The following is a 24,247-nucleotide window of genomic DNA, read 5'->3' as shown; positions in this document are numbered from 1 at the left end:
AGGAAGGAAGAAAGGAAGGAAGGAAAAGAAAGAAAGAAAGAAAGAAAGAAAGAAAGAAAGAAAGAAAGAAAGGGAGAAAATAAAGGCTTGTTCACAGATTGAAGAAGAAGGCACCCAAGTCCAGGGACATTTTATGAAGGGAATACCTTATAGAGGGGTTTACCTGGAGCTGGGAAGTGGGGAGAGGGTAAGTGGGAGACTGTGTTAGAAGGCTGTGACCTGCCAGGGCTAAGAAGCAGAGGGTGCCAGTCTTCAACTTCTTGGGTGCATGGGCACAGGTCAAGCCCTCCACCTGCTATAGCACCCTCAGAGGCAAAGGGAGAGCAGGGTGCAAGTTCACCCCATCAGGAGTGTCCTCAGCATCTCCCTTCTCAGTCTCCATCATCAGCCCTAAGGAGGAATCCACCAAAGGAAGCTGGGGAAGGGGGAGGGGGGATCTGGGACACCTCTGCCTGCCTGTGTGCTGCCAGCCAGTGCACCTGGTCTCTAGGAGGAGGTAAGACCTAGGAGGTGAAGGAGGGGTTGTCTTCCCTGTGAGGGGACAGGCTTCACACCTAGCCTCTCAGCACTGTGCTTCTCTAAATAACTCAGCCTATAATCTGGAATCTCTTGATGAGGCTTGATGAGCTTGTGCTTCTGGGGACTCCTTTCTGGAGGGTTATGCTGCAGGCAACCCCCCTCACCACCCCCCTCAACCCCCCAGACCTTATATTTCTCCAAGGACCCCTCTGGAATAAAACCACCCATTTGTGCAAAAGACTGGCTCTCTCTTCTGTCCATGCCAGAGGGAGAGGTTCTGCACAGAACAGGGGCACCTTCCCAGAAGAAGGAGAGAAAGGGAGGTGGGGGACAGGGGAAGAGGCAGCAGCCAGGGCCAAGGGGGAGCAGTGTGGAAGGAAGATGGAGGTGCTTGAGAAAGCTGCTCCCTCCCTGCTGGGGCGGGAGAGAGGAAGCCAAGACAGCTCCTCCAAGGAGTGTGAGCATCTGAGGGGTGAGTACCCCCCTGACTGTGGGTGCCCCTGTGGGGTGTGTGTGTGTGTGTGTGTGTGTGTGTGTGTGTGTGTGCGCGCGCGCGCGTGCGCGCGCACGCACACGCTGCGCCTTGCCTGTGTATGTTACTGTCACTGTCATCACAGATGTACCCCCAGCTGTCACTCCACTGCTCTGTCTGTCGGTGCTGCGCGTGCACAGCCCTGCCAGCCACCACGGGCACGCGCTTCTCTTTCCCCTCCCCTCCTCTTGCCTCCCCTGTCTCCCAGGCTCTGTGTCGCCAGCTCCCTCCGTCCCTCCCACTTCCATCCTCAGTTTGTTATTGACCCAGCAGCCTGCCCCAGCAGCAGAGGCAGCAGTGTCTGCAGGAATCTCTCCTCCCTTGCTGTGAGCTGCCTCCTGCCTGTGCTGACTTCAAGAAGCCAGCCAGGGACCCTGGTGCCCACTGTGCTCAGCCTGGATTTCTCCAGGAATCCCAAGAGGGTTTCAGTGGATGGCTTGGAAGGACTTGATTAAGGGCAGTAGCCTGAGCATAGGTGAGTGCTGTGAGCAGCTGGGAGAGAAGGGGTGGGGGAGGGTTGTGGCTGGGAGCAGGGGGCTTGGTGCCCTTCTGGACTGGGTTCCTGTGCCTTTCACCCAGAGCAGCATGGAGATGATTGCTGCTGGAGCTGGGGAAGTGCTCAGACAGAGACAGAAGATGCAGAGAAAAAACACTGGACCCACAGGTCCCAGAGACTAGAGTCAGAATTCCAATGGGGAGGGGGCATCTAGGGCAGCTAAGGGCACAAGGGCAGTGTCTAGTCTGTGCCAGATGGCAGGCCCCAATGGCACAGAAAGCAGCCCCTGCACAACTGAAGAATAGAAGAAGCCTGTGCTGGTAGCATGCCGGGCTCAGCACAGACAGACCCAGGAACTGAGGTGCTGTGGGGAAGGGGGACTGGTGACTGTCCATCCTGGAAGAGGACCTGAGGTGGGGGTGGCAGGCCCAGGAGGAGAGGCCCAGCCTGCTCCATGGGGTGTGGGGTGCTGGCCTCCAGCCGTCTGCCCTTGAACAAGGGTGCAGAGAATTCCTTCCCCCTGAACACTCATCTAAGACAAGGTCTCCCTGGTGGGGGTGTGGCTGGGAGTAGAGGTGTGCCAGGCCCAGGTGAGGGGGGTGCAGTAGGTGGCTCAGTGGCCCTGGGATCAGTTTTAACAATGCACAGGAGAGGGTAGCCTCAGCAAGACCCCCTACTTATTTTGTCTTCTCTTTGAGCAGCTTGTGTTGCCCATGTCTCCAGGGGAGGCAATGGAGACCTGGCAAGCAGGTTGTGCTGTGTGCAGGTGGGGTGAGCTCGGATCCACACCCTGGCAACTCAGCTCATCCATCCATCCACCCATCCATCCATCCATCCATCCATCATCCATCCATCCATCCATCTATCCACCCATCCACTGGGGCAGTGGAGGGGTGCCATGCTAGGCACATGGAGCTGGGGCTGAAGAAGTCCAGCCAGAAGGGAGACTTCAGGAAAGCCTGCCACCCCACCTCCCCAAGGCTGTTATCTGCTGAGAGGAGAGGAGAGGAGAGGAGAGGAGAGGAGAGGCAGCCTGGGGGAGGCAGGGGGAGGCAGGGTGGGGGGACAGAGGCTGCTCAAACTGTCTACTGACTGCTTCTTCAGGTTTGGGCTTGCTGGAAGATTTGTCTGCAGTGCACAGAGGGGGGCAAACCTCATTCCATTCCCTGGGCACCAAAGCCCAGGGGGCCACAGCAGGGCAGCAGGGCTGACTGGGAAGTGGGGGGACGTGTTTTATATAATAGCAGATATGGGGGGATGACACTAATGGAGGCAGTGAGTGAGGTGAGGAAGGAGTCTGAGCAAGGGGGTCTCTACCTGTTAGAGTTTTCTCCTCCCCATCACCTCCTTGCCCTCCAGACATCCCCCCACTGCCCAGGGTGGAGAACAACACCCCCAACCCCTGAGTCCATGGCCCAGAGAATGTTTACCCTGTGTCTCTTTGAGCAGGTGCCTCTGAAGAGGACTGAGTCAGGTGGGGTGGGGGTAGGGGTCTTGTTCTGATCCTCAGAGGGTCTGATTAGGATTGGGGCAGATGTCACAAGGAGTGGGGCTTGGGATGCATTAGGAATAGAAACAGTTTGCTCTTTCCAACTAAATGCAGATACAGAGAGTTCTGTAAACCTGTTCATGCACTGCCTGGGCAGTGTGTTGTGGGGGGATGGTGTTACTGACAGGCAGGAGTGAGTGAATGCTCCCTGGAAAGGCCCTATGCCAAAATGCCAGCTGCAGCTCCAGCCCCCAAGGCCCTCAGCACACAGGCTCCTAGGCGTCTGCCTGCTCAGACCCACACAGCCTGTGGGTGAGGGGGAGTAGGGCAGGGAGAGGGAGACTGCCCTTGCAGAACAGAGGTGGCCCAGCTCCTGGCCCTGCTGTGACCTTTGCCAATTCTGGCCCACTCTGCTCCCACATTGCAGGGTCTTTGAGCCCGAGGGGTTATGCAACGGCCCATGGCAAAGTCAGAGCCCTTTGACCCAGGAGAGGTGCCCAGGGGCAAGTGCCAGGCGGTCCCCCAGATGGTGGCACAATGCAACCAACTGTCCTATGGCCAGGACTTATCATGGGGGACTGTGGGCATGGAAGATTCCTGGACTGAGGGCAGGGACTCCAGACATGGGGTGGGAGAGTAGAAGCAGACAGAGGTCAGTGGATGAGAACCCCCCACCCAGAGGTCAGGGGAAGGGAACTCCACCCACCAGGATGCCTCTCTGATCCCCATCCCTCCTGGTCTCCAGGGGTGCTGCACCCACTCAGCTCCACAGGCACAGGGGGACCTTCTGCTGCTCCTTCCTCCAGCTCCATCGCTGCCTCCCCACCCCCAGTGTCCCAGAGCTGCCAACCCACCTCGTTCACCTCAGCACCTTCACCCACCCCTGCCTGGAAATCCTTCTCCACCCCCCTTCCAAGATCTGGGATTCTAAGGGGTGGGGATGTCACTGCATCTGTGACATCACTGCAGGGAGGGCAGGCTGGTGTGGAGCCCCTGGCCTGTCTCCCCAGCAGGATTAGGGAGTGTGTGGGGGAGGGGCTCCATCAGGACACAGATGTGGAGCTGCACATGTGGAATGTGGCATTTCCTCCCCCTTTTTTTCTGCCTCTTCCTTCCTGAGCTAGTTATCTCCAGGTGTCAGCCCAGCAAGGACTCAGACTCCCAGGAGCTGTGGGCAACCCATATCCCCACACTGCCTGCCTTCCAGTGTGTGGGGAGGTGCTTAGAGCTGTGTCCTTTCATCACCAACCCTGAGTGAGGCCTCCTGTCCCTGGGCCTCATTGGAGACAGTAACAATGCCTCCCCCCAGAAGGGTGCTATGAGAACTCAGCCACCTGCAGGTGTCTGCAGCTGCTGTGACTGTCATTCCTCTGGTGTACACAGGGGTGTCTGCAAGGCAGCTGGCCTCCACCAGCCCTCTTCTCCCCTACCCAGGCCTCTGTCCTCCCTTTCTGGAGCCTGGCCTCACCCAGACACCCCGCAGACATCCCACACGACCTGGCTGCTGGCCAGTGCCTGAGGGGTGACTGATGTGTTGCGGAAAGAAGTGGCCTAGCTTGAATGTGCACACAACTGCTCAAATACAGGTTCTGGTTCACTTGGAGGAGAAGGGGAGGGAGCTTAGAGTGTGGTGCTTAGAGGTGCTGGTTCACAGACTGCAAGGGGGTTAGTGTGCAGAACAGCAGGTGTCTAGCATTGAGGCATGAGAGGGAGGACCAGGAAATCTCTACAGCATGAGTGCTCTGAGCTCCTCTGCCCCACTCACCAGTCCTGAGGCTCTCAGAGCAGAGGGGCGTCTAGTCACCCCATCCCCCCAGGGCCTGCCCTTCTCTCACTGTCACTGCCACTGCAGTGTGGACACAAGTTCTGAGGGAGGAAGATGGGGAGGGTGACCTGATGGTGGCACATCTGCCTGAGCACACATGTTACAATGCTCGAGAACCTGGGTTCAAGCCTCTAGTCCCCACCCACCGGAAGTCATGAAGATGGGTGTTGAAGCAGTGACTGCTACAAGTGTCTTTCTCTTTCTATCTCCCTTTCCCTTTTCAACTTCTCCCTGTCCTAGCAAATAAACAAATAAATAAAGGGGCCCGGGCAGTGGAGCACTCAGTTAAACACAAAGACCAGCACAAGGATCCAGGTTCAAGCTCCCCTGATCCCCACCTGCAGGGAGGAAGCTTTGTGAATGGTGAAGCAGGGCTGCAGGTGTCTCTCTTCCTCTCCCCCTCCCCATCTTCCCCTCACCTCTCATTTTCTCTCTATCCAATAAAAAACAGGAGAAAAAATAGCCTCTAGGAGCAGTGGATTTGTAGTGCTGACACCAAGGCCCAGCAGTAACCCTGGAGGCAAAAATAAATAAATAAATATGTTTAAAAAGGGAAGGTTGAGAACAGGTGCAATGCATGGAGGCAGAAGGGTGTAGTGGAGAGTGGAGGTTTTCTGGAAGACTTCCTCCCCACCCCCAGCTCTTTCTTTGCCCCTCATTCTCCACCTTGGGTGGGGGGACTTCCCCTCCAGACTGTTAATTTATTCCAGGAGCCGGCCAGCATCTGCTAACACAGCAGCTCTGCAAGCTCCCTGATATAGGTCACCCCCTTTCCTAAGGAGGCTAAACATTTGGGGGGGAGGAGGGGGCTTTTTGTTGGAGTTGTGCCAATTGGCGAAAGGTCAAAGAAGTGTTTGGTTCCTGCCTCCATCTCCCCGAGGGCCACGAGGTCCCCAGGAAGCTGACCAATGTCCACAGCAGCCAGAGCGAGGAGGCTTGTACTTGTCACCTTCCTCCAGAGACACATGATGGGCCAGAAGTGCCCTGCCACCTTGCCAGCTGTTGTTCTGGGTCTGCCTTATGAGAATTTGCCTGACTTGTTTGTCTAGGCAAAACCAGGGATAGGATGTTAAAGCCTCCATGGTCACCTCCTGGACTCCTGACTGGGGGTACACTGGGGCTGGACAAGGGTGGGTTCCTGCAGAGAGGAGACACTCCCAGGAGGGCTATGACCCCAGGTGGGAGCATAAACCTAGATTGGCCTTCCAGACTCTGAAAAGTCCAAGTGAAGAGAATGTCTGGAGTTCGAGCCTGCCCTGACTCATAGATTACGGGTGTCCCCGTCACTGCATCTGTCTGCTGGGCACACTGGGGACTTGCCATGGTCCCCCTGAGCTGCTGCCTGCTGCCACATGAGGAGGCAGATGCATGTGTGCACACGTGCGTGAGTGGCAGGGGTATGTTGTACGTCCCAAGCAGCATGGCCCACCAGGGTCATGTGTCTGCCCCACATGCTGCATCCTGAGCTCCAGACCCACAAATGGGAGCCTGCATGCATTCCCCTATCCCTGAATGCACAAGTGTCTCCAACGGACACCTTTGCTGGGGACGGTCACCAGGCAGGGGGAAGCACAGCCCAGCTCAGACACCTGCAGCCTCAGCCCTGACTTACAACGTGACCCTGGACAACTCAGCCCTTGTCTCTGTGCCTGGAGGAGCCCCGAGCTGCCCTCAAGTCTCCAAGGGGCATCAAGTCTCCAGAGGAGGACTCTCCCTGAAGAGAGAGCTTGTCCTGAGAGTCAGGGAGGGCTGCACAGAGGGTGAACACTGCCAAGAGGAGGGGATGTCTGTGAGGCTGGGCAAGCGAGCCGGCCCCCAGATGAGCCGGTCCACAGGCTAGGCTCAGGAGCAGAGAGTGGAGCCCTTCAGAGATGGGCAGCACCGTGGAGGGAAGAGCTGCTTGTCCAGTCTCTCTTTCAGGGGTCTGGTCCACAGCAGGCACCTCCCTGAATGATGGTCTAAGGAAATGTGCTCTGAGTCCAGACAGCATCCTCTCTCCTCCCCAAGTGGACCCCATCCCTACAGCAATTCCTGCAGTCAGTATCACAGCCCTCACTGCTGAAATAAGAACTCTGGGGCCCAGAGAGTTTGCAAGCCCCCCCCCCCCATACACACCTTTTTTTTCCCTTTGCCTCCAGGGTTATCACTGGGCCTTGGTGCCAGCACTACAAATCCACTGCTCCTAGCAGCCATTTTATTTCCATTTAATTGGATAGGACAGAGAGAAATTGAGAGGGGTGGGTGAGATAGAAACTGAGAGGAAAAGCAAGACACCTGCATCCTTACGTGGGTCCTTGCACTTTGTACTACTCACATTTAACCAGGTACACTATCACCCAGCCACACTGCAGGGTTCCTTTAAGGCCAGTGAGTAAAGCTATGGAACTGGCCAGACAAGAATTAGAACCCAGGGCCTCCCCTGGCCTGCTGTCTGAGCCAGCAACCCTCTGGGTGCAGTCCCCAGAGAGCAATGAGGGGTGAGCCCTGGACAGCTGTCTTTCCATTCATAGGCCAGGAACTCCCACAGCCCATCCCCATGTCCTTTTGCGGTAACCCCACTGTGCCAGGCCCTGCCAGGATCTCCCAATATTCAAGAAGTCTAGAGGAGGAGGCTCTGCCCTTGCCAGAGCCAGAGCCAGGGGAGACTCTGGGGACAGCAGCAAGACCCCCACCAACAGGGAAAGCTCCCTGCCCTGGGTTCTGGGATTTGAGAGCTGAGCCTGATTCCCCAGTAGCTCTTCCACCTCCTCAGCTGTCAGCTTAACTCTGCCGGAGGCTCCCAGATTTAAACAGGCCTGTGGGAGGAGGGGAGGAAGGGAGGCTGCCACCAGGAATTACCCAGGGACAGGTTCTGGCAGCCTGGGAGGAAGGTCACAGCAGGGGACAGCCAGGCAGGCTGGGGGGTGGGGTGGGCAACAAGACAGTGCCCTGTGCCAGCTCCGGTGACAGACTCTGCAGCCCTATCACCCCCTCTGAGGAGGCTGGGGGTGGGGAGGCCCTTGCCCTCATCTGAAAGGCTGTGCACCCCAGGGAAGCACTGAATTGCGCCAGGGCAAGTCCTCAGCCCCAGAGCAGGCATGTTGGCCTTCCTGGGTCCTGTGAGCGGAGACCACACATACACACACACACACACACACACACACACACACACACACACACACACACACACACCTGTCTGCTCCCAGGCCTCCTCTGCTGCCAGTGCTTAGCCTCTGCTCTGTGTCCCATCTCCCATACCAGCCGCTCAGGAGCCAGGCTTGGACCTAGCAGCTGACCACTCAGCCACCCCAAGAGCTGTGGCATAGCTCACTCTTCCGGCCAGGGGGAAGCAGCCTGTCAGCCCCACCTGTGCCGTGCAGAGGCCGTGTGGCTGGGAATTTATTCCAGACATTAGGGGGACAGTGACAAGAGTCAGGAGGACCCTGCCAGCCATTCCCTGCCCCTTCGCATAGAGACTCCTGCAGCTCAGCTCCCAGAGGACACCCCTCTTCATGTCACCCCCTTTCTTCCTCACTGACTCTTCCCCTGTTCCCCCCATCTCCCCACCCTCACTCCCACTCTCCACCCCCAGGAAGAGGAGAATGACATGGTGTAAAGAGACACCTAGATCTGGCCCCAACCCCCGGCTGGAACGGGCCTCGGAGACTGCTTCAGCTCAGCTCTCTCTCTCTCTTTTTCTCCTAGGACTGACAGGCAGCTCAACAAAAGGGGTTCATCTCTTGCCAGTGCTGTGGGGCCTTGGGGGCCCTGACACTCACTATGCTGGCCCCAGGCAGCAGCCCCAAGTGGAGGACGAGGCTAGCCCCACCATGGGGGCAGATCTACTGTGAGTACTGGGGGCTCCGGGTAGGAGGGAGGACAGGGTAGACAGAGGGGTGCAGCCCAGGCCTGAGTCTTCCCAGATGCCCAGCACCCAGAAAGCTGAGTCCTGGCACCCGTGGCAGTGAGAGAGTCACAGCAGGGCCAGCAGGACAGCTCACTTGGACAGTGGGTTGTCTTGTCATGTACGTGACCCAGGTCCCATCCCAGCCCCCAACACACTAAAGGAAGCTTTGGTGTTGTGGTCTGTTTCCCTCTCTCTCAGCCTCTGTCTGTCTAAAAGAAGAAAGTCATGATAACTAGTTAGATCAATAAAATAGAAGCTATTTTATTTTAAAATATTTTATTTATATCAGATAGAGAAAAACTGAGGGGGAGGAAAAAGATAGGGGAGTGGGTGGGGCCGGGCAGTGGCACACCCAGTTAAGTGCACATAGTACTAAGCACAAGGACCCGTACAAGGATCCGAGTTCAAGTGCTTCCCCTCCCAACCTGCATGGAGAACCAGGTCTGCAGGTGTCTATCTTTCTCTCTCCCTCTCTATCTCCCCCTCCTCTCTTGATTTCTCTCTTTCCTACCCAATAAAATGGGGGGAAAATGTCCATCAGGAGCAGGGAATCCATAGTCAGCACTGAGCCCCAGCAATAATCCTAGAAGCCAAGAACAAAGAGAGAGAGAGAGAGAGAACTGCAACCCTACTTCCCTGCCTGTGAAGTTTCTTCCCAGAAGGAGGGGACCAGAGGTTTGAGCCCTAGTAATGTATGTGTTTTACTAAGGGTGCCAACACCTGCCCCCCAAAAAACTTCTGTAGTGAAAGAAGAAAGAGGGGAGAGGAAGAAGGAGGGAGAAGAGGGGGAGGGGAGGAGGAGGAAAGGGAGAAGGGAAGAAATAAAGTCACTGCTAATGCTAAGTAACAGTTAGATGTACAGTTAGATGTTAAGCAGGAGGCTGTGCCCAGGTGCGAGGCCCCAGGGAGTTCTACCCCTATCCCCAGGATTCTGTCACCCCTGCTCCCCAGGAGCAGTTCCAGTCTGTGCTGGGTCACCCCATTTTTTATGGGTGCTGTGCTTTTGCCCTGCCCTCACCACTGACCAGGGGAGCCTGGAGACCTCTCATACATCAAGGAGCAGAGAGCTATGGGGCTATTGAGGCACTGGGAGAAACTTGGGGGAGGGGAATCCAAGCCCTCCTTTAACACATTGGCAAATGGAGTCATCTTATTCCCCAGAGGATGCATTGTGAGGTGCCAGGAGAAAGAGGCCTGAGAATATTCTGACATAAGTACAAAAGGTCACTGCCTTGCTCAAGGCCACTTGGCAAGATAAGCCCTGGTCCTGAGCCCCCTGATTCTGCCTGGCACCTCCCCTCATCTGGGCAGCCCTGTCATGCAGCTGCTTCTCTGCCCAGGAAGCCTGAATTATTCACTAGACAGCAGCTGATCCCAGGGCCACTCAGATCCCATTTCAACCTCCTTTTAGAATCACTCAGTGCCTTGCAATACAGGATAAGTTTTCTCACCATTGCTCTTAAGCCACCCTGAACCTCTGGGGGTGGGGTGGGCAGGGAGCTTCTCCTCACAAGCTCTTGCTTCATGCCCTGCCACTCTCCCCTCCTGTAGGGCAGTGGCTGTATCTACCTGTGTGTATCATTTTGGGAGGGAAACTGGATGGCTCCTCGCCCCAGGGGAAGTGAAGTCTAAAGAATGCTGATATTTAGGCAAAGGGTAGGGGATAGAATAAGTGTTCTGTGAGTGACTCTCAGGCCTGAGGCTCTGAATTTCTAGGCTCAATCCCCAGCACCAGCATAAGGGAGAGCTGAGCAGGGCTCTGGTGAAGGAGAAGGAGGAAGAGCAAAAAAAAAAAAAAAAAAAGGAGTAGGAGAAGGAAGAGCAGGAGGAGGAGGAAGATAAGGAAAGGAAAAAGAGGAAGGGAAGAAGGAGGAGGGAGAAGTGGAAGAGGAAGGAGAAGGAAAAGGAGAAAAGAATGGGGAGAGGAGGAGCAGGAGGAATAGGATCAGGAGGAGCACTTTCAAATGACTGAGCAGTCATTTGGGGAGTATTGTAGAGCAGGTTGACACAGAGTGGGGACAGGCAGCAGTAGATGACCCCATGACCCGGAAGGATGACCAGTCATCTCCCATGGCCACAGCTGTGGTCACATTCTTTTGAACATTACGAGGCTCAGGTGTCAGCTGTGCAGTGGGATTCTCCTGTTACAGATCCTTGAGGCAGGGACGGGACAGGGATAGAGCCCTCTCCAGTTTCTGCACTTGGGAACATCAGTCAGTCAGGGACTTGAAATCTTCCCCATGCAGACACTCAAATATCAGAGGTAGACCACTCACCCAGGGCTCACTAAGGGCCAGTATGTTTAGCCCTGCATATCAACTCATGGCCCATTTGTTGAAAATTTTTATTTATTATTGGATAGAGATAGAAAGAAATTGAGAGAGAAGGGGAGACATAGAAAGGGAGAGAGACAGAGAGACATCTGCAGCCCTGCTTCACCACTCGTGAAGCTTTCCCCCTGCAGGTGGGAACCAGAGGCTTGAACCTGGGTTTTTGCACACTGTAATGTGTATGCTTAAGCAGACACACATAGCCTGGCTCCCATATGGTCCTTTCTTGGAGGGGTGATCTATGCAGATCTGAGATTAATTAGAAGACTGGGTAGGTCTTGGGGAGAGAGACAGGGGACAGGTTGTCCTAACCCACTATGGTCCTTCATTTTCTTTGGCCCCTGTGTTGCCGGTGCCCCCCCCCAGGAGATCACCTGTGGGGTCTCCATGTAGCTCTCCATGACCTGCCCTTCATGGCTGCTGACATCAGGCTACAGCAGCAGCATGCACATGCTAGTAGTTTCTTTGCCAGATGTGATGTGAAGCAATGAGGATATTTGTATGTGTACACACACACACACACACATTGCCTCCAGGGTTATCGCTAGGGCTCACTACAAATCCATTGCTCCTGGCAGCCATTTTTTTCCATTTTATTTGACAGGTCAGAGAGAAATTGAGAGGGGAGGGAGAGACAGAGAGGGAGAAAGAAAGAAAGAAAGACACCTGCAGACCTGCTTCACCACTCACGAAGCTTCCCCAAGCACCCCTCCATCTACCTTCAGCAGGTGGGGAGCGGGGGCTTAAACCCGGATCCTTGAACTTCCTACTATGTGCACTTAACCAGGTTGCGCCCCCACCCAGCCCCCCTGTTAGCTATCTTTTCACATGGTCCTCAGGCCTGTAAGCATTAATGATGGCTTGGGTCAAATGAAGGAAAGAGACCACCAGGCCTTGAGCTGGCAAGGAAGGAGAAGGTGCCTTGAAGTCATAACTCTGGCCTGTCCTTTTTCTTTCTTCCACCTGCCTGGCTCCCCACACCTCAGGGATCACCTGCTGGATCACCCTGTATACCACGGAGGCTCTGCCCACTTGCCCGTTCTCTTGCAAGTGCGACAGCAGCAAGCTGGAGGTGGACTGCAGTGGTCTGGGCCTCACCAGTGTCCCTCTGGACCTGCCCGCTGCCACCCGCACCCTCTTGCTCTTGAACAATAAGCTGACCACCCTGCCGAGCTGGACCTTTGCCAACCTGTCCAGCCTGCAGCGGCTGGACCTGTCTAACAACTTCCTGGACCAGCTGCCGGGCTCCATCTTCGGAGACCTGACCAATCTGACCGAGCTCCAGCTGCGTAATAACAGTATCAGGACCCTGGACAGGGACCTGCTGCAGCACGTGCCCCTGCTGCGCCACCTGGACCTGTCCATCAATGGCCTGGCCCAGCTGCCCCCTGGCCTTTTCGACCAGCTGCCTGCTCTGCGCTCCCTGTCTCTGCGCTCCAACAGACTGCAGAGTCTGGACAGGCTGACCTTTGAGCCCCTGGGGAGCCTGCAGTTGCTCCAGCTTGGGGACAACCCCTGGGAGTGTGACTGCAAGCTGCGCGGGTTCAAGCACTGGATGGAGTGGTTCTCCTACCGAGGTGAGCACCAGCGGTGGTGGTCCTGGGAGTGAGGAGCAGGGGGACTAGCTCTGACCCCATGCACTGCTGGGATGCTGGGGAAGGGCTTGAGGCAAGCAGAAGTGGGACCCCACAGCTTCTTCTTCTTGTCTGTATCTCCCTCCCCACTCTCAATCTCCTTTCTTGTTCTTTCAGACAGACTCACTATCCCTTGATTGCAACTTTTTATTGGTTTCATGAGAAAGCATAGTCTAAATTTTATTTTTTTGTTTTGTTTTGTTTTCAGAGAGACAATCATTTATCAAGACAGATCAATGATAGAAAAGAGAGGTAAATACATGTGTTGGTGTGTAGACCAGAGAGAGAGAAGGAGAGAGAAGGGGGCCTCATGGCAGGGTGCTTGGTTGAGCGTACATGTTACAGTGCACAAAGACCCTGGTTCAAGCCCTTGGACCTCACCTACAGGGGGGAAAGCTTCACGATTGGAGAATCAGGGCTGCAGGTGTCTCTCTGTCTCTCTCCCTCACTATCTCCCCATCCCTTCTCAATTTCTGGCTGTCTCCATCAAATAAATACAGATAATAAAAAAATTTTAAAGAAGAGAAAGAGAGAGAAGGAAAGAGACAGAGAGAGAGAGAGAGAAAGAGAGAGGAGAGACAGAGAAGAGGAGGGATGAGGGCCCATCTAATTATTTTTAAGATTAAAAAAAAACATTTGTTTGTTTGTTTAGTAGACACAGACAGAAATCAACAGAGAAGGGAAAGATAGAGAGGGTAAGAAAAAAACACAAACACACCTGCAGCCCTGCTTCACCACTCTTGAATTCAAGCTTCCACCACAGGTGGGGACTGGGGACTTGAACCTGAATTCTTGCACATGGTACCATGCTATGCTCTACTGAGTGCATCACCACTGACCCCTAACTCTGCCACTTTTTTATGATGCTCTTTGTTGTCTTTCTTGGCTTCCTTTCAGGCTAGGTATTGAACCCAGGACTTCCCACATCACCAGTACAAGGCACCTCCCCAGCTTAAAGATAGGTTATTTGTTTGTTTGCTTATTTATTGTTGTGGCCAAGATTTTGTTGTGGTTCTGGGCTGCATAGTCTAACTTTTATGGGCAACTGCCAGGTATGCCTGTATGCTGCCCCGGCATGGGAGAAGATTCAAGAAGAAACTACTCTTCTGAATAACACTGATCTCCTAAATTCTAGGAGCTGGAATTGTCTTACATTTGTAGATAAAAGCAAACATTTCTTTTTTATGTTTATTTATTTATTGGATAGAGACAGCCAGAAATCAAGAAGGAAGGGAGTGATCGGGAGGAAGAAAAACAGAGACACCTGCAGCCCTGCTTCACCACTTGTGAAGCTTTCCCCCTGCAGGTGGGGACCAGGGTCCTTAACACATTATAACCTGTGCACTCAACTAGGTGTGCCACCACCTGGCCCCCCAATATTTATTTCAATGATGATTCCACCTCCCTATCCCTTAAAGTTTGCTATTAAAAGTTCAACTAAAATCTCATTAGCTTAAACTTTACTTCCTTTTCCTACCCTGCCCTTCTAGCTGTTTTTTAGTTGTTGAGTTCGTTTTTGTATTTTAACCCAGAAGAATTTGTTCCTCCCTTTATTGTGGAGACTCATGGTTTACAGTCAACAGTAAAATACAGTGGTTAGTCCATGTGTCACATTTTTTCTGTTTTCCACATAACACTAACCCCCCTACTAGATCCTCCTCTGCCACCCTGTTCCAGGACCTGAGTCCTTTACTTTGGTGCAATACACCAAGCCTGGGAGGATGCTATCCTGTTCTACAAAATGCAGAGGGAGGGCAGAAGCAAGATAGAGTGGTTAAACCTGCCAGGTTCTGCTTTGGATTGATGGCTCTGTCCCTTGTAAATGATGTACTCTTGAGAAAGGCTGATTAACTTTTCTGTGGCAGGCAATGTATAAAATTGGGAACTTCTCCTTAGGAGGATTAAATAGGTAATGCAGGTAAAGTACTGAGCATAAAATAAATCCCCACGAAGAAGACTTCTTTGTTAATTTGCTAACGGCAGTGATAGTGCTACGTGAACTCTTAAGGCATGACTTAGTACCCAACACACCCTAGATACTCCATCAAAATCTACTGTATGAATGAATGAAGTAATGAATCATTCAAATCTCTGTGCAAACAATGTCCAAGCTGTCATCAATCTTACGCCTTATGCTTCCTACCCAGCCGCAGTCTCTATCCTCGTGCATTAACTAATTAAGAGCAATTTACACAATGCAAAGAGCCACCAAACATGGGTCACCATGAACATCCTCACTTTTGCGAGTGGGGAATTCATAACTCATACTTGGACAGTTTCTAGTTTGCAACTCTGTTTCTATGTACACTGTGCAACTTGATTCTTCCATGGACAGGCATTGTCATCTCCCAGCTAAGAGCACTCTACCTCCTACATAATTCAGTGACATTATTTGCACAGAGACAGGACTCAGCTTCCAGCTTGAGATATATATATACATATATATTATATATTTTTTTTGCTTGGACCTCAGGACCCAGCCCCCTGGTTGTGACAAAATGTCCTGGCTTTCTGTCCTGGAATGTAGGACTTGTGGAGCCCCGATCCCTGTGCAGCCCACAGGGAACTAAACCAAGTGTCTGCAGGTCCAGGTCAGGCGCCAACTCCAGGAAGCATCCCTAATCCTGTTTAGTCACTAGGAACTGACCATCCAGCAGTAAAGGGGCTGGAATGGCTGATGGGGTTTCAGAATTTGACATTATAAGTTATTCTCTCCCCATCCCCCCCTCTTTTTTTATTATTCCACCAGGGTTATCACTGGAGTTTCTGAAAAAAAATCCACCACTCCTAGCAGCCATTTGCTCCCTTTTTTCCCTTTCTTTTTCTTTTATTTGATTTGATAGGACAAAAATAGAGAGGAAGGGGGGAGAAAGAGAGAGAGACACCTGTGGCCCTGCTTCACAGCTCATGAAGCTTCTTCCCCTCCTGCAGGTGGGGACTGGGCTAAAACCTGAGTTTGTGCACATAGAGACTTTGTGCACATAGAAACGTGTGCCAATGTCCAGCTCCTAGGGGTCATTTTCGACCTTGTACCACCAAATAGAAAGATGTTTTCATAGGAAATCTCAGAATCAGACTACCAACAATTATTTGGTGTTGTAAGCAACACGTGGCTCCATGTAGGGTTAAGCAAAGAGAGGTTTATTCATAAAAGTCACTGTAAATGTGAGGGGAAGAAGTCTAGCTAAGAAAATAGGCAAAAGTCCAAAGTCCAATTTAGAGGTCCACAATGCACTCACTTCCAAAGTTACATATTTTTAATATTCTACTTATTTATTATTGGATAGAGAAAGAGAGAATTTGAGATAGGAGGGAGAGAGACAGGAGCCAGGAGGTGGTGCACCTGATTAAGTGCACACATTACAGTGTACAAGGACCTGGGTTCAAGCCCCTGGTCCCCACCTGCGGGGGGAAGCTTCACGAGTGGTGAAGCAGGGCTGCAGGTGTCTCTCTGTCTCTCTCCCTCTCTATCTCCCCCTCCCCCATCAAGTTCTATCTCTACCCAATAATAAATAGATAAATAATATTTAAAAAGAGAGAGGGAGCGAGAAAGAGATACTCTGTACAAGGACCTGAGTTCAGCCTCACTTCACCATTTATGAAGCTCCCCACCACAAGTGGGGACCAGGACTTTGAACCCAGGTCCTTGTGTACCATAATGCATGTGCTCAACCAGGTGCACCACCACCTGGCTCTTTTAAAGCTGTCTTATCCAACACCCCCACTGTACTCTGCATCTCTGCCCTGCCATGCTCAAGTCTAACTCAACCAAGGTCTTGGTGATCTATTCACCCACAGCTCCTCACACCCACTTTCCCTCTCATGGGTCTCCAGGATGTCCCCCACCACCCCCCAAAAATGTCTCTGTACTCAAAGACCCTGTGGTGAGTGCTGGTGAGAGATGTATTGCTCTTAGAAGGAAGAGGACAGACTTGTATCCTAGCTTGGTTGTCCCTGCTCCAAAGACATTCTTAAACAGCAAGCAAAGTCCTGTGAGAAAGGTAGTGACTATGGCAGTGGAGACATATTCTTTGATTGGCCTCTTTTTTTTTTCTGAGAGAGGAAAACCCTGGAGTTATAGAGTCTATGTTGAGAATAGCGCCCCTGCTTAGACAGACAATTGGCAGGCAGAGGCAGGGAGCAAAAGGGGCTGGAGTCTGGGCAGGGCTCTGCTCTCTGCACCACAGCCCTTTCCTGAGCACTGACATGCTCCAGGCCATTGTACTCCCGGGGGCAGACTGACTCTAGGGAGAACAGGCCTCACAGAAATGGTGTGTGGGCCCCACCTGCAAGGGGGAAGCTTCAGGAGTGGTGAAGGAGGGCTGCAGGTGTCTCTCCTTTCTTCTCTTCTCTTCTCTTCTCTTCTCTTCTCTTCTCTTTCTCTTTCTTTAAGATATTATTTATTGAGGGTTGGGCGGTAGTGCAGCGGGTTAAGCATACGTGGAACAAATCGCAAGGATCCAGGTTTGATCAAACCTGCCTCCCCACCTGCAGGGGGATCGCTTCACAGTAGATGAAGCAGGTCTGCAGGTGTCTATCTTTCTCTTCCCCTCTCTGTCTTCCCATCCTTTCTTCATTTCTCTCTGTCCTATCCAACAACAATAACATCAATAACAACAGTAATAACTACAACAATAAAACAACAAGGGCAACAAAAGGGAAAATAAATAGATAAATATATTTTAAAAGATTTTATTTATTTATTTATGAGATAGGAGGAGGAGAGAGAAAGAACTAGACATCACTTTGGTACATGTGCTGCCATGGATCAAATTCAACACCTCATGCTTGAGGGTCCAATTCCTTAACCACTGCACCACCTCCAGGAAGACACCCTTCTCCCTCTCTCTACCTCTGCCTCCCCTCTTGATTTTTGTCTCTATCAAAGAAAAATATAGTAAGGAGAGAAAAGGAGAGACAGAGAGAGGGAGAGAGAAAGGAAGGGAGAAAGAAAGATAGAAAGATAGAAAGAAAGAAAGAAAGAAAGAAAGAAAGGGAAAGAGAAAGAAAGAAAGAAAGAAAGAAAGAAAGAAAGAAAGAAAGAAAGAAAGAAAGAAAGAAAGAAAGAAAGGAAGAGCTGGGAGGGGGCCAGGTGTTGGGTGTACCTGGTTAAGTGCACACATAACAGTGCAAAAGAACCTGGGTTCAAGCCCCTGGTCTCTACCTACAGGAAGGAAAGCTTCAGGAGTGGTGAAGTAGGGCTGCAGGTGTCTCTCTGTCTCTCTCTCCCTCTCTGTCTTCCTTATTCTCTAAATTTCTCTCTGTCTCTAGCTAATAAACAAAAAAAAACTTTAAAATAAATTTTAAAAATGAAAGACAGAAAGAAACAGTGGGTTAAGGGTAACGTCTATGGACCACAACTTGTCCATGGATACACGAGGCAGGCCATGTGTACCTGCAGTGTGGAGCTTAGCTCAGTAGACAATGCTTCCCCTCTTCTCTTTTGATTTATCTGCCAACTGGAGTCCAGGACTAAAGCCGTCGCTTTTAGAAACTAGACCTTCCAGGCCTGGTGGTGGTGCACCCAGTAGAGAACACACGTCACTCTGTGCAAGGATTCTGGTTCAAGCCTCTAGTCCCCACCTGAGGGGGGAAAGCTTCATGAGTGTTGAAGCAGGACTGTAGGTGTCTCTCTCCCTCTCTATCTCCCCTTCCTTTCTCAATTCCTCTCTGTCTCTAGCTCATGAACAAGTAGAATTTAAAATGATGTTTCAAAAGGAAAGGGAGAAACAAAGACCCTAGCCTTCCATTTCAGGGACCCAGGGCACAGGGTGGGAACTGGGGCTCTGGAGACCTGCTCAGCTCCCCTTTTGTCTGCCCTGGGTGCAGGGGGGCGTCTGGACCAGCTGTCCTGTACCCTCCCCAAGGAACTGCGGGGCAAGGACATGCGTGTGGTGCCCATGGAGATGTTCAACTACTGCTCCCAGCTAGAGGATGACGCCAGCTCCGCAGGCCTGGATGTCCCCGGGCCACCCTGCACCAAGGCCAGCCCAGAACCCGCCAAGCCCAAGCCCGGGGCCGAGCCAGAGCCGGAGCCCAGCACCGCCTGCCCCCAGAAGCAGAGGTACAGGCCTGTGAGTGTGCGGAGGGCCATCGGCACTGTCATCATCGCCGGCGTGGTGTGTGGTATCGTGTGCATCATGATGGTGGTGGCCGCTGCCTATGGCTGTATCTATGCCTCCCTCATGGCCAAGTACCACCGTGAGCTCAAGAAGCGCCAGCCCCTGATGGGGGACCCTGAGGGGGAGCACGAGGAGCAGAAGCAGATCTCTTCTGTGGCCTGAAGCCCAGCCCGCCCAGGAGACAGGGCAGGAGCAGCACCCAGGGGTGGGGCCCTCCATCCCTGCCTGCCCCCTGCTGCACTGCCACCCTAGCCTTCCCAAAGCAGGCCATAGGGTGGCCGCCTCCAGGGTATCCCACAAAAGCCTGCACTGTGCCCCCATGTCTGCTGCGCCTCTCAGAGCCCCCCAGGGCTTGGAAACACTTGGGCGACTCTCTCCAAGCCTCTGGACTTGGGTGCCAGCAGATTCCTGACTGAACACTGTCTAGCAGATCTCCCACCCCCAGGTGTGGGTACAGAGGGGGTGCTCCCTATCTCCCCCCACCCCTACCATCCCCTCACCACCACTTCCGCATCTGCAAGTCAGTGGGGCTTAGAGTCAAAATCTGTGACTCTCCTCTAAGGTAGGATGAAATCGTGGCTACCCTCCAGCATCCGGGCCCAGCAGGGGCTGATCTGCAGTGGCACCAGCCCAGTCACCAGGACCCCAGCACCTAGACGTACTAGGCTGAGATCCAGCACTCCCTCGCAGAAGCTACTAGATCCTTCTGCCTGCCCTAGACCACACCACCCACACTGCTCCAGGGCTCACCGGCTCTCTCTCAACATGGTCCTCCACAGCACCTGCGAGACAGAGAAATTGCATACACACACACAGAGAGATAGAGAGAGAGAGAGAGAGAGAGAGAGAGAGAGAGTCAAAGCAGAGACAGGACTCCCTGGAGCTCTCTAGCTCTCTCAGACCACAGATTCCTTACTTGAGGAGGAAGGGGGGAAAGGAGGCATCTCTGAGGTTTCACTGCTCCAGGATGACTTTTTTAGACAGAAAGACAGACAGACAGAGGCAAAGAGGCAAAGAGAGAGAAAGAGAATAAAAGAGATCACAGCCCTGAAGCTTCCTTCCTTCGGTTTGGCAGAAGGCCGGGGGTTTGAGCCTGCATTGCACACACGGCAAAGCAGTGCATGGTCCTGCTGAGCTATTGCGCAGGCCAGACCACAGCACCTTTGTCTATCTCATGGCACCCTTCTCAGTGAGCTGGTAGTGGGGTAAAGCAGTGGAGGGGAAGGCCCAGGGGAACAACAGGAGGGTTCCCTGGAGAGCCCAGAGAAGGTGCTGATGGCCCAGCCTGCCTGTCACCATGGCAACTTTCTCCTGCCTCCCCTACTGGGTTATCTGAGGAGATGGCAGAGAGGCCTGGAAGCCACAGCACTCATGGTGATCCCCCTCCCCGCACCCCAAGAGCCTAGCCACACCTAAGTGCACCACCACTGACAGGACCACGAGGACTCAGCACCTGCGGCTCAAGAGCCACCACTCTCTCTACCCTCTCTCTCCCTCCCTCCCAGGCTGATGGCATATTGGGGTTGCGGGTAGCAGACACTGTGCCTGGTGTCTTGTGAGAAGTTTCCTCGCCTGCCTATGGGGGCAGAGCCCTTGAGCAAGAGAAGGGACCCCATATTCGGCTCCCAGACTCCAGCCAACAGGTTCCTTCTCCCACAGCCAAGTTAGTCCAGTTTCCAGAGCACCTATAGCAGGGTCTGAGCTGGAGTTCAGTCTGGGCACCCTCTGCTCTGTGGCCCACAACACAGGCACAGGGCTAGCTGCTAACAGGGGTCTGTGGTACTTGGAATGGGGGGGGGCACTCGTCTCCTTTCCTTTGTCTGCACCCTTGGGAAGCTGATGGCAGAAGAATCCCAGGTCCCCTTCTGCTGGGCACCAGCAGCCTCCTAGTCCCCAAGGTCAAGAGGACTCAAGTTGGGGGGTCTAGCTCAAAGACAGGGTCTCAGTGATAGCTGAAGATGCACGGGGAGGGGCCAGCCTGCCTTGCATCTTTCAACCCTGCTTCTCACAGAGGAGTGTGGAATAGGGGAGGGAGACCCCACATGGGCTGAACTAGCCACTGAGCTCAGGGGGCTTCCTTTCGCTAGTGCACTGAACTGGGGATTTTCTAAGAAAAAAATGGGGGTGGGGGAGGGGCGGGTGCTCTCAATGGTCATATCCTCAACCTGAGACAGGAGATTTTTAAAGGCAAAATTATATTTATGGTTTGTTGTTTCCGAAGACCAATAAAGACTGTATTTTCCTATGTGCTCCCTGGTTTCCTTGGGGGGGGGGTCAAAGCTGTCATGCCCCCTACCCTCCTGTCCTCTCTGCTCCCCCAGGCAGCACCCAAGTCCTGCCTACTGTCATACTGTCACCTTCACACCAGCAGGTCTAGAAGGCAGGTGACTGAGAACTGATTTGGGGTGTTCAGGAGAAGGGGCCAAGGCAGGGCTGAGATGGGCTCTGTGGCTGAGGCCAGCAGGCTCCTTGTGCACTGGTTAGACAGGTGAGCCCTGGCTTCTAAGGTAGCTGGAGACAGGCCACTGCACCATGTCCTGTGTTCTATGCCCTACACCTTGTGCCCTGAGCCCTGTGTCCTGTGCCCCCCACCCTGCACCCAAAATCCTGAGCCCTGAGCCCTGTGCCCTTCATCCTGTACCCAGAATCCAGAGCCCTGAACCCTGTGCCCTTCATCCTGTACCCTGAAACCTGTGCCCTGAGCCCTGTGTCCTGTGCCCCTCCCACTCTGAATCCTAAGCCCTGAGCCATGAGCCCTGTGCCCCCAGCCCCCACCCTGTCTCCTATCCCCTCTGTCTTGTACCCTGTGAGAGCACACCCCCATGTCTCCAGGCTAGAATGGACCATTCTTGGTATCAAGGCCAGAGGGCTGTATCCCCCTCCATCCCCTTGCCCCATTTTCCTTAACACATGAAGGGCCTGTCTGTTGGCCTGGTAATGCCAGCCCCAGGGAGGCAGGTGGGACTTGCCAATGTAGAGGAGGAGCCCTAGTCACTGAGTACCACCTTGCACTCTAAGGCCACTTCAGGGCAGGAAACTGGCACTCTGTACTCACAGATGTGACCCCTCTGTGGGGCTCAGCAAGCCAGGGGTTGGGAATCCCACATGGAGGGGGTAGAGGCATGGGGGGAGGGGGACCACGAGAGCATGTGAATCAGAGAACAAGGTCTCTGAAGTGTCCAGACCTGCCCAAGTGACCTGGCACTAGGGCTGGGTGAACATTGGTCTTCAGAGAACAGGACATAATGTCTCTCCCAAAGGCCTTCTCCTGGGTGACAAGCCAGTAAGCAAATCAGGAGAAGTGCTGAGGGGGAAGTAAGGATGAGGGTTGCACTGGGCTCACAGTGATAGGTGGCAGCTCATGGTGAGGAGGGTCACTGGCCCATGGGCCCGGCGGGCACAGTAGATGTGAGCTGTGAGTCCTCTCAAGCCCCTGCACAAGAGCCCGGGCAGAGGCCTCAGCTTCTGTGAGAGCCACAGAGGCACCCTTCAACTCACCAGTCACATGAGGACAGGGCAGAGTGCAGTCAGTCAATGCAGGAAGGGGAGGAGCCCCCCTCCCCCAACATCAGCAAGCCGTCCACATCCACCAGCCACATGTGAGAGGATGTTGTAGCCAGCCAACGGTGCCACTCTTTCTCTTTTTAAATTATGTTTATTTATTGGGTAGAGACAGTTAGACATCAAGAGAGGAGGGGGAGATAGAGGGAGAGAGACAGAGAGACAGCTGCTGCCCTACTTCATCACTCGTAAAGCTTCTCCCCTGCAGGCAGGGACCAGGGGCTTGAACCCAGGTCCTTGCACACTGTAATGCAAGCACTAAAACAGGTGCACCATCACTTGGCCCACACATATATTATCTTTATTTATTTATTGGATAGAAACAGTCAGAAATTGAGAGGGGAGGAGAGATAGAGAGGAAGAGAGACACCTGCAGCCCTGCTTCACCACTTGTGAGCAATTTTCTCCCTGTAGGTGGGGACTAGGGCCTCAAAAACCTAGGTCTTTGAACATGAACACTCAACCAGATGCGCAGAACTGAAAGTGGACGTGAGAAAATGAACACAGGAGACCAGTGCTAGTCACCCAGTTGTGGTGAACACAGCCCCACCTTATGTCTCTGTCCTGACATGTGAGGGCAGGGTTCTGAGTGCACACACACCCCAGAACACACACACACGCACACACACACACACACACACACACACACACACACACACACACACACATACACACACACACACACACGCCTGATACCCAGTCAGCCTGAGTGACCCACTCACTTCTCACTTCTCACTTCTCACTTGGGGGTGCACAGCCATCACACATGCAGCCCACCTGTCAGACTCCTGAGCTCACAGGGCTGTCAGCTATGAGACTGCCAGGTGGGAAGAAGTGGGTTGTCCCTCCTGCAGCTATGGCCCCTAGATAGTTCCCTCAAACAGGGGCCTGAGCCACAGGCAGAGAGAGGAAATAGCAAAAGGGGAAAAACAGCAGCAACAACAAAAAATAGAAGTGTAAGGTCTGTATCCTCTGCCATCATTCCTATGCACCCCAGTGCGTCAGAGCAAACTGCCTCAAGAGCAAACCAGAGGCACCAGGACACTGTTTCTATGGCAACCATGCAGGGCTCTAATTCTGCTCCGAGTTAAAAATGATATCAAATAAGTGGAGAGTGCCGGGGAGCACAGCCAGAAGCCTGACTCTGGTGCCCTTCTCTTGCCCAGGTGTTCAGATGTGTGCAGCAGCCCCGCAGGGCCCCGTCACAGAGGGCAGGGCAAGGGCATGCAACACCTGCTAGGGAGGCAAGGCCAGGGCCACAGGTCAGCCCAGAAATGGATCTGAGATTTGAGATCTGAGTCGCATGGCGTGGGCTTAGGAACCACCACCAACAGCCCCCCCAAAAAAGGAAACTGAGAGAGAAGGGAAAGATAGAGAGGGAGAGAGAAAGAGGGACACCTGCAGACCTGCTTCACCACTCGTGAAGTGTTCCCTCTACAGGTGGGGAGTGGGAGCTCGAACCCAGATTCTTGTGCAGGTCCTTTTGCATAATACTGTGCATTTAACCGGGTGTGCCACCTCCTGCTCCAACCCCTCCTACGTCTTATCCCACAAGGGGAAAGCAGTCCTGCTTCCTGCTAGTCCCAGGCCCTCCCGAAGGTGAAACAGTCTCTTCCTAACCTCAGCTTGCTCCTCCCATTCTCTTTGCTCTGCATTTTCCCTTAGTAGAAAAGGTACAGTGATCCTGCACTATGCCCCACGACTCTCTCTCTCTCTCTCTCTCTCTCACACACACACACACACACACACACATACACACACACACGTGTGCTCCACAGGGTCTCAGAAACTAGACAGGTACCCCTCAGTGTCTGAGTGCCCACGTACTGCAAAGACACAACTGCCAGACCCAG

General features: G+C 53.3%; 2 protein-coding genes across 2 annotated transcripts in view; one reads left to right on the top strand and one right to left on the bottom strand.

Annotated features, from left to right (window-relative positions):
* The window catches only part of CACNA2D4 (calcium voltage-gated channel auxiliary subunit alpha2delta 4), a 120,023-nt gene that overhangs the window by 36,519 nt on the left and 59,257 nt on the right, over window positions 1-24,247 (bottom strand). The gene's annotated exons all lie outside the window — the stretch shown is intronic.
* Window positions 1,263-21,078, top strand: LRTM2 (leucine rich repeats and transmembrane domains 2). The gene is made up of 4 exons (XM_007517201.3): window positions 1,263-1,526; window positions 8,546-8,687; window positions 12,064-12,654; window positions 18,541-21,078. Exons 2-4 carry the CDS (start codon window positions 8,621-8,623, stop codon window positions 18,993-18,995), a joined length of 1,113 nt encoding a protein of 370 aa, XP_007517263.1. The 5' UTR covers window positions 1,263-1,526; window positions 8,546-8,620; the 3' UTR covers window positions 18,996-21,078.

This window comes from Erinaceus europaeus, chromosome 5 (assembly GCF_950295315.1).
Source record: "Erinaceus europaeus chromosome 5, mEriEur2.1, whole genome shotgun sequence".
Taxonomy (NCBI): domain Eukaryota; kingdom Metazoa; phylum Chordata; class Mammalia; order Eulipotyphla; family Erinaceidae; genus Erinaceus; species Erinaceus europaeus.
Note: the sequence above shows the minus strand (reverse complement) of the source record. Positions and strands in the feature narration are given on the sequence as shown.